We start from the raw sequence: 9,598 nt of genomic DNA, 5'->3' as shown, positions 1-9,598 counted from the left end.
TGCCCACCTGCTCACCTTTTCTCCCCGTGTCTCTCAGCCCCACTTTTCCCTGTCCCTGCCTCTCCCTCAGTCCCTGTCTCCTGCTGAGCCCCTGCTCTGCACCACACACTGTGTTTACAAGAAAACCATGACAGTTTTTTATTTCTATCTTTTGTCTCCCTTCCTCCTCTGAAGGGAACGCGCTTCCACTCTCCCAGGAAAAAAGGAAGGCTCCAGAAGAGAAAAAGCAAACAAAGGACAGTGGGGCCATGGATGCCCCCAGCCCCACCCATGGACCACACGCACACGCACACACACAATCCTCCTCTTGTCCAGGCCTCCAAGAGCCATTCTGTTATTTGGGGGGTAATTGAAAAATGTCGATCTTTATTGTAGAGGATAAACGAGGCAGAGGGACATGGGGAGCAAGAGGGAGAGAGAGAGGAGAAGCAGAGGGAGGCAGAAAGACTTACAGGGGAGAAGAGTCAGATGGGAGAACGTGGGCTCAGAGAGGAGAGAGGAGAAGCCAGAAGGAACAGGTCGGCGGCAGACTCTTCCCCTGCAGTGAGCCTGGCAAGGTAGCTTCTGACCCCACCGGGAATCCCGGGAGAGCCGGGTGGCAGGAGCTCCTATTCTGGTCCTCCTGTCCCTGGGCAGCCCCTGGAGTGGGGTCTCTGAGTGCTGGGGGCAGGGAGAAGGGGTCTGGCTTGGTCAGCGAGAGCTTACAACCACAGGCGCCCCATCCAGAGGTGGGACCCCAGCCTGGAGGGTTGAGAGCCAGCCAGCAGTTCCTCTGCTCCCGGGACGAGGAATCATGCCCCAGCTCCATCCTGAGCACAGAGACCCTGCTGAGCTCCCTTCCCGAAGCCCACCCCCACCCCCTCTGCACGGTGGGGAGGAGGGGAGGGTTCTCACGGTTTATCTACTCTGAATCTCCAGGGCAGTGGGCTGTGCAAGGGAGCCTGGGGGGACATGAGTACGTACGTGAGACAAGGAGGCGCCTGGAGAGAGGGGTGTGTGTGGTAGTAAATGTGCGTGTAGTATGCGTGTGTCTGTGTCTATGCCTTTCCCTGTGAATGTAATTTAAGGCCCGTGTTTGAGTGGGCTTGGTGTCAGGGTGTGTGTACGGAGTAGGTGAGCGGTCTGAGCGTGCGCGTGCATGCGCGTGCACGTGTGAGCTGTACTGTGAGGAGCGTCTGTGTCCTGTCTCCATGCATATGTGGGTAAAGGACATGTGTCTGTGCACAACCCCTACCTGTGAGCCTGTGTGTGGTGTGGCAGTGTGTCCCCGCAGGCAGGGTCCCTCTTTTGCCCCTGGCCCAGGGCCACCATCCCCCCAGCCCTGGGAGCCAGAGCGACAACTGGCCCTCAGAGTCCCTCCAGCAACAACAGAATGATGGTGACCTATCCCCCGCTCCGGCCAGTGTCCAGGAGGGTTGTGTGACTTCAGTTTTACCACCAAGCCCTGGCAGGGGTGACCCACGGAGGCCAGGCATCCCCCTGGCCCTGGGAAAGGAGGGCGGAAGCGCTGGTAGGTGCCCTGCCATGCACTGACCCTCACCCACCCTCCTATGTCTGCCCCCGCCTGGAGAGCGCTGCTTCTCATCCTCCCACCAAGCCACGCTCTGAATTCCTGGAGGGCGCGGCTGGGACTCCGAGGCACAGCCAGAGCCTGGCATAGGGCAGGAGCTTAGCAAATGTTTGTTGAACAAATGAATGATTGTGTCTGTGTGATCATGTGCCAGGCTCTGGGACCTAAGTACCTGAGGGCACAGGCTGAAGTCCTACAAGAATCAGACCAAGGCTTCCTGCCAGGTCAAGTGTGGCCCCCGAGTTATTCAGAAGGGGCAGGGTCATCACCTGGCCAGGCCTGAGAGGCCATGCCCACTGACCTTCTCCAAGTCATCTACATGGTCACCACCACAGGAGAGGCAAGGCCAAGAGATGGGGACTGCTTCGTCCAAAGGTCTGTCTCAAGCTAAATGACCCTGTCACTTCGTGGGCTGAGGCACAAGGGAGGCCCCATTTATCTTCTCTGGAGGCCACATCCCTTTCTTGGCGGGGCCATCTCTCTTCCAAACATCTTCATCCCCCAAAGATTCATACTGAATTCTCCAGCCTCCTCTCCTTCCCTTGGGACCTCAAACCAAGGGTTAGTTCTAGCTCTAAGGCTAACATCCAGCCCCTGCCCATAACTGGTGGTAGCTGGGGCCAGGCTGAAGGTCTGTCGCAGACTGAGCCATGGAGGCAAAAACTAGGATTTAGTCCTAATGTAAGTCAAGGGTCTCACCCCAGACTGAGCCCTCACTCTAATCACACTGCCAAACCTGGTCACACTGTGAGCCCTGACCCTGTCACACATTGAACCCTGACCCTGTCACACATTGAGCCCTGACCCTGATCACATAGTGAGCCCTGATTCTGGTCACACACTAAGCCCTGACCTTGGTCACAGACTGAGCCTGGGCTTTCATTTAGAGACAGGCCATTAATTTGTCATAGGGCCAAAGCTGTTTCCCTGCCTCTGGGCCTCAGTTTTCTCCTCTTTTTAATGGAGGGCCTTGGGATGGGCTGAGCACTAAATCAGAAAACCCCTACTCAGAGGTTGGCCTGTTGCTTCCCTGACCTGGTGACACAGGAGAGCATCAGCCACTGCCACCTGCCAACCCCCACCCCTACCCAACACTTTCAGCCCAAGCATCACTAATTTTTGCAGCCACCGTGATAAATGGCGTTGTCGGCAAAATGACATCTTTCCAATCTGCTGCAAGACAGATGGGTCCCCAAGCTCACTTGCTGTCTCTCGAGCCTGCCCAGACCAGCCCTGTGGACGAGTGGGGAGGACAGGACAGACACAATACCCCAGGCATGGGGGCTGCGGCGGGAGGGGGAGGAAATTTCAGGCCCAGAGTCAGGTATGACCCCAGTGGGGTTTTTTACAAGCCCCTTTTTAAAATATTCAGTTGTTTGTTTCTTTTTGATATTCCAAAGATATTCTCTGCTCCTTTCTATCCAAAATTAGGTCTTCAATACCATTTTCATTTTCAATTAAAACCTGAATATTGCTCAAATTCGCAAGGATGAGCCGCCAGACACTGGTTCCTAGTGGCCCTTTCCTCCTGCCTCCCTCTGCTTTGGGGACAGTGGCTGCAGAAGGACATGCCTCTGCCTGAGCCATCAGGCCTGGGGGACATTCAGCCTCCTCTCCTCCTTCCCTAAGCCCCTCTCCCTCCACAGTTCCTGCCCTCCCTTCCCCACTTCCGCAGGCTGCAGAGCCGGTATGGAAGTCCTCCCCACATCTCCTGTGACGGGGGGAGCTAGGAGAGGGGCTGGTCCTAGGGCTGGGGACAAGTCGGAACAGGGGATCTGGATACCAAGAATTAAGGAAAGACGAATACCAGACCCTGAGACCCCAGCCTCCCCAGACACCGGCAGGAGAGCTGGCACCAGTCTGTCCGAAAGCAGCGAAGCCAGAAGAGGTAGGGGCTGCGGGCATCGCCTGGACTCATGAGTGAGGCAATACTGCCCCCTCCTGGCTGGTTCACGGCTCCTCCTCTCCTCCTCTACGGGGCCCCTGACGGCTGGCCGTTGAGGCTGGGGACACACAGGCAACTCTCCAAAGACAGCATGTGACATGCAGACCCTCCTCCCAGCAGCCCCCCTGCGCTTTGCCTATTCCCTAGGCTGATCCCTAGCTTCCAGGCTCTGCCCATCTTATCCAACTTTCTCTCGCTGCCCAAGGAATTCTGAAAAGACCACGTCTTATCTAGCCCCATCACAGTGAGGACGAATCCTGAGTCGCCTCCAAGCTGCCCACCGTCTGGTCCCATTATGGGCCAGCCTCCTACAGCCCAGGCACCCGCTCTCTGAGCCTCCCCCGGTTCCCTGCCCCTGCACACTTTGGTCCCACCTGCACGCCTTCCCTCTCATCTTCACCTCCACCAAGAATACCTTCCCTCCTACACACTGTCTCTGCTTGTCCTCTTGGGTTCCTCCCCCAGGAAGGCTGCCCTGTGCCCCCGGCCCCAGCCAGAATGGCTCCTCCCTCCTGCCCCACTTGCCCTGCTCCTCTCTTGGGGGTGACCACTATCAGGGATCAGAATCAAACAGTTCGGGAGCTGGAGGGAACTTGGACACCCTCCAGGTCCACCGTCCCCCCTCACAGAGGCCCAGAGAGGTGAGGGAGCTGCACAAGTCCACACAGCACATTAGTGGCAGAGGTAGGCCTAGAACTCAGCTCCCTGGAGTCTCTGCCCAGGGCTCGTTGGAGGACACCTGGTGAGCCACAACAGAACATCTCCCAGACAGGGACCCCTACAACACCGCCAGTATCCCCAGCCCCTCATCAGGGCCCAAAGAAAGCCACTGTGAGTGTTTGCAAAACGAAGGAATAAATGAAAATATTTATCTAATGCCTTCTATGTGCTGGATACAGCAGGCATCAGCTCTGCTACTTAAAACCTTGGTAAGTTGCTCGATTTGGTACAGAAAAATAACTTCTGGGGACGGGGGGTGGGGGTGAGTGCATCAGGAGGGGCCTCAGTCGTGAATGTCGACAATCAGTGGGCACAGGTGGGGCGAGTGCTTGATGCCCATGGTGAAAGCGGGCATGCGGGACTTGTGCACCGTGACCTGCTGGACGTCATGGGAGCCGGGGCCGGGCCGAGGTGTGTGGTCCACCGGGTAGGCAAAGCGCCTGGCCACGCTGTACATGGGGCTGCGGTTCTGGTAGACAGACGGCTCAGGCCGGGCGTGCATGGCCGGTCCAGGGCCTCCTGCCACATCCTCCTTATAGAACCAGTTCTTGTCCAAGGGGCTCAGGCTGTAGCAAGGAGCAGCTCTGTTGGCGGGCAGGTTGGGCCCCAGCAGGAGTGGCAGCTGGTACTGGTTGGGGCCCGGATTGGGGTCCATCACTCTGTATGGGCACCGGTAGCCAAAGGTGTACTTGGGAGCCCTGCGCTCCCCAGGCGGGTGGGTCTTCTCCAGGTGGTAATGGCAGGAGGCCAGGGTGGGGCTCAGGCCTGAAAGTGGATGAATGAAGGGGAGGGGGTCTCAGGACAGGAGCCAGGCCACATCTCCTGGTGTCCAACTAATGGGTCTAGGGAGGGAGCTGAGGTCTTGGTTAGCCTGGTATGACTTCTCTATAACCGCCTTAGCATCAGGCAGGAATATCACCACCCCTGCGTGAGACTATGGGATGGAGGTGGGGAGGGACTTTGGCCATCCTGATATCAGGATTGTGACACGGTTTTCATAATATAAAAACCCCAAGTGTCATCAGAACATCACCCTTGGGCTGTCATTGTCCCTGTGACAGCACCAAGAAAACATCCTGAAATCACTACAGTCCGTGAACTCATTAGCATGACAATATTACTGCCACGACATGAGCCCTGTGATATTTTTATCATAACATCACCCTGCAACATACATGCATAACATTGGCCTCAAGACATTAAGTACTGTGACACAGACACTGTGACATCAGTGTCTTGATATGACATTGCAGGGAGAGGCCAGAATCTGCAGACACACCTGGCGAAGGGAGTCATGACCCCTTTGCCCCTGCTCCTGTCCCAAGCATGGACCCCCATCCCCCAACCTCCCAACCCTGACCTCCCTCTCCCGGCCCATCTTACGCAGGTTAGAGATGCGCTCCGCCATGGGAACCTGAGGGCAGCTGGACATTCCAAACCGAGTTATTTTAGGATCCAAGAAATAGCATGGCCCAGGGTTGCATATGTCCATAATCCCTGCAAGGCAGCCAAGGAAAGGCCCGGTCAGCCCCAGAGGCCGCCCCAGGGTGAGTCTGGCCTGCATCCAGGCAAGATCCCCCTCCCCCAAAAAGGATCGAAGGCTCCCTTCCAGTTCCTCGGGCTCTTGAGTGTTTCGGGAGCCTTGATTTCCTCATCCATAAAATGGGGCTTTTAACACATGAACTTGTTCAGAGGAACAGATAAAATAACAGCTGCGAAGAAGTTTGGTCAGCCCCCACCCCACCAGGGATTGGTGCCAAGGGGATAATAATAGGCATAGTGGCTACTGTTAATATGAAGAAGGGACCCAGCCCTGGAAAGGGGGTTCCCCTGCTGAGGAGGGTTTGTCGCCTCTGGGAGGGGCCGAGATCTCAGACCCCCAGATACACGCCCCTGCCCACCTTCTCCTCTCACTGGCCTTGGCTGTCATCCCCAGCTCTTCGATGGCCCTTTGCTCCCACCTTCCAGGGGGTTCTAAGCCACCTGGGAAGCTTTGAGGGCACCCCCCACCACCACTTTCCCTCCACTCACCAGCTATTCCTGCCCAGCTGCTATGGCAAGTGAACCCATGGCAGCCAGAGCGGAAGGGCCCCAGCCAAAGACCACACAGAAAGGCGACCCTGCCAGCTGGATGCAACAGGTCCCTTCGAAGCTCCCTCAGGAGGCCCAGTTGGGAAATGCCCAGAGTTGCCTTCAGAGGGATGGGTCACCTGGCACCCCTGCTGGCTTCCTTCTGGACCCAGCAGGCCACGTGGGTGTCCCACTCAGGACAGGCCTGGGTTCCCAGGGGACTCTGGCTACAGATAATGACTCCTCACCTCTCACCGCAGCCCCAAACATCCAACAATAATAATCCTACGCCCACGGGGATGATGGGTGTGGTGACCACTCACGCTTCTCCGAGTGCCGGGTGTGCAGGGTATAGGCTGGCTCCTGGAACATGGAGACGTCGTGGTCTGTGTAGCCCGTGCAGGATGGCCGGAGGTATTTAGCAGGCCCCGGACCTGTGAGCACCGACAGGGTGGCCCTCAGCCTGGGCCCGCCAGATCAGAGGCAGGGGAAGCCCCAAATACATTGTGCCTTAAGAACTCTGGGGTCTTTGCTCTCACTGATGTCACCCTGAGACAAAGACCACCATTGAGGTGCTTCCTTTGGGGAAACGCAGTGTTCCCAGATAAAATGTGATTTCCCTTGGACAGACAATGCATAATCAGAAAAGTAATAGTTACAAGGAACTGAGACCTTATTCTGTGCCGAGTACTATGCTAAGCATTTTCTGTGGGTTATTTCAGTTAAGCCTCTCGACAATTCTGTAAGACAGATACCCTTGTTTTCCCCATCTTACAGATGAGAAAATTGAGGCTTAGAAGTATCAATTTACCCAAAGTCACACAAGCCATTATTGTGAAAATTCTGAGACACCAGCCAACAGAGCCTAAACGTTTAATCACATACTAAACCACCTCCCACATAGAGCAACAATCAGTCATTAACAATGTAGTAAGAATTAGTTTGTCTGCTTTCAGTTGAGAGTAAGATTCAAGGGAAGTGAAGAAAGCTAGAGCTGGGCTAAAGATGCCACAGAATCCCTAGCCTTTTTCCAAAACTGGCCTCACTTCAAACCCCTTCCACCCCCCTCTCCTCCCCGCCTCCCCCCAAAAAAAATTCCCAGCAGCTAATACCGCCTGCAAAGTTTAGCTTGGAAGTGCTGATCTTCTGTGGCTTTGAGGCGAGTCTGAAAGGGCTTTGCAGGAGGCAGGACTGGAAGGCTAGGACACCTTCGGCAGCTCTGCAGAGAGATGAATGAGCCCAAGCCCAGGTCTCACCTTTAATTGTTGCCAGGACAACAGGGGTCTGCTTTACCTCCTGCCCTGAGGGCACCTGCACCTTCCTCTCTGGCTGCTGCCCATAGAACACAGGGTTCCTGACCCCCTTGGGCAGTTTCATGTCTGGGGCCAAGCAGAGGGCAGTAGCAGCTGCTGAGAGACCCTAAGCAGCGGGCAAGGAGCTGGGCCTGGGTGGGGCCTGTTCCAGGGGCCCCTGCCCAAGCCCCTCTTTCCACTCTCTCTCCCTGATGCCAGAGGCTGTGTGGAGGCTGGGAAGCAAGACAGTCCTCCTGCTCATGCAGCTGAGGCCATCTGGGGTACAGCCAGCTGCAGGGCTCAGCAGGCTGGAGTTGGGGATGACATCACTGCAGAACTTAGGCTGTTTATTTCCTCCAGTTGCCGTGGTGCCTGAACCGTAATTCTACGCTGGCAGCTCAGCTGTGGAACCCTGAGAACTCGGCCCCCCCTGTCCCTGCTCCCAACCTGGCTAAGTAGCCTGAGGGTCCCCAGAACCTTGGGGCAGGAAAGAAAAATGGAGAAGTGGAGTGACAGATCCAACTCTTCACTCCTGGTGGGTGCCCTGAGGTTTCTGAAAGAGTGGACGGGTCATGGGTGAAGGGTTCTTGCCACCTGCACAGCCCCCTGGGGTGGTCCTCTATTGCCTGTCCCTCCCACCTATCTCCCAGGTCCTGGACATGCCCTCCCTTCTATCACAGTCTGTTTTTTCTTGGGAAAGTATCAAGCCAATTATTTCACACTAAGGTGTGACTGTCTGATAGCTTCCCAGACTCCTATCCCACAGTGTCTTTAGGGATCCACGTCTAGCTCAAGGAATACTTGCCTGCTGCTGGCATTTCAGGCAGGCAATGGGGAGCAAATAAAGGAGGAGGGAGGGTGTTGCTGAGGCCTCAAGAAGTTACTTCCTGTGCCTGTGGTCAAGAGCACCCCCTGTGGCGGCAGAAGTGTGAGAGAAAACATTGAGGGATAGGGAATATACCCAGCTACCATATGATTGATGGATGAGCCCCAGGGCTGAGGAAATGCTAGACACTCCTTCACCCCGAAAAATCCCAGAGGCTCAGGGGCCCCGGGGCCTGCTTGCACCTAGCAGTTCATAGCTCAGACTAAGGATTTGATCTAGAGGGGTTTCCATCTCGGGGAACAGATGACTGCTGGCTTTAGAGAGAGTGTCTGTCACAGCCCCGGTACACAGATAAGGAAGCTGAAGAACAGAAAGGGACAAAGACTTGCCCAAAGTTTCCCATTACATTAGTAGCAGAGACAGAACCAGAACACAAACCCCAGAGCTCTCTTTAGATCATAGCCTCTGATCTAATGGAAACCAAACCATGCTCTGAACTCATTCCAACCAACAGGCACAATGAGGACTCGGTGCAGACCAGCCAGGTGTGCTGGGTGCCCAGAAAGCCCTGGTGGGGCTGAAAGGCTTGGAACAGAAGGCAGGGCTCCCCACCTCCGCCAGCGGCAGCAGATCTTTCCTGTGCCTCTCTCATAACCCGCGGGGCAGCCAAGCCTCTGATTTCTGGAGAGGGAGGGCTGGGCAAGGCTGGGATTGGCCCAGCCTCAGCTGGCCTCGGGCCACAGGCAGTGCCTCTTCCTCACCCCCATCACTGTCAGCTTTTCCTGGAGGAAGCTGCAGGCCTGCTGGGCCCAAGCCCTGATGGTCCCCTCATGCTGATAGGGGCCAGATGTGGGGCTGGGCTCTTCACCTTCCTGGGCTGCGGGAAGGTGGTGATCTACAAGTATTTCAGACCCAGGGAGTCTTCCTGACACCCACACAAACACTGTTCCTGTCTGCCATCCTTGTGCCTGGCTCTCTTAGGGAAACTGAGCCACTCTACACCCCGGAATGTCACAAGCCACCCCACTTCTGCTCCAAAGGCTCCCTTCCCTCCAACTTTAACAGAGACTTAGCTCACCCCTGGAGACAGCCTTTGGCTAGCTTCAAAGCTGCTGCTCTGTCCCTCAGAGCCCAAGGTGGAGCAAGTCCTGGTTTCCTTGGTATCCACCCAGGCA

At 56.0% G+C, this 9,598-nt stretch overlaps 1 protein-coding gene across 1 annotated transcript; it reads right to left on the bottom strand.

Moving 5' to 3' along the window:
* Positions 1–4,518: 4,518 nt before the first annotated feature.
* On the bottom strand, positions 4,519–7,682 carry CIMAP1C (ciliary microtubule associated protein 1C). The gene is made up of 4 exons (XM_068537187.1): positions 7,562–7,682; positions 6,629–6,739; positions 5,619–5,732; positions 4,519–5,000 (listed from the first exon to the last, which is right to left on the bottom strand). Exons 1-4 carry the CDS (start codon positions 7,680–7,682, stop codon positions 4,519–4,521), a joined length of 828 nt encoding a protein of 275 aa, XP_068393288.1.
* Between the last annotated feature and the right edge of the window lie 1,916 nt (positions 7,683–9,598).

Source organism: Eschrichtius robustus, chromosome 1, assembly GCF_028021215.1.
Source record: "Eschrichtius robustus isolate mEscRob2 chromosome 1, mEscRob2.pri, whole genome shotgun sequence".
Taxonomy (NCBI): Eukaryota; Metazoa; Chordata; class Mammalia; order Artiodactyla; family Eschrichtiidae; genus Eschrichtius; species Eschrichtius robustus.
This window is presented reverse-complemented; position numbering and strand designations above follow the sequence as displayed.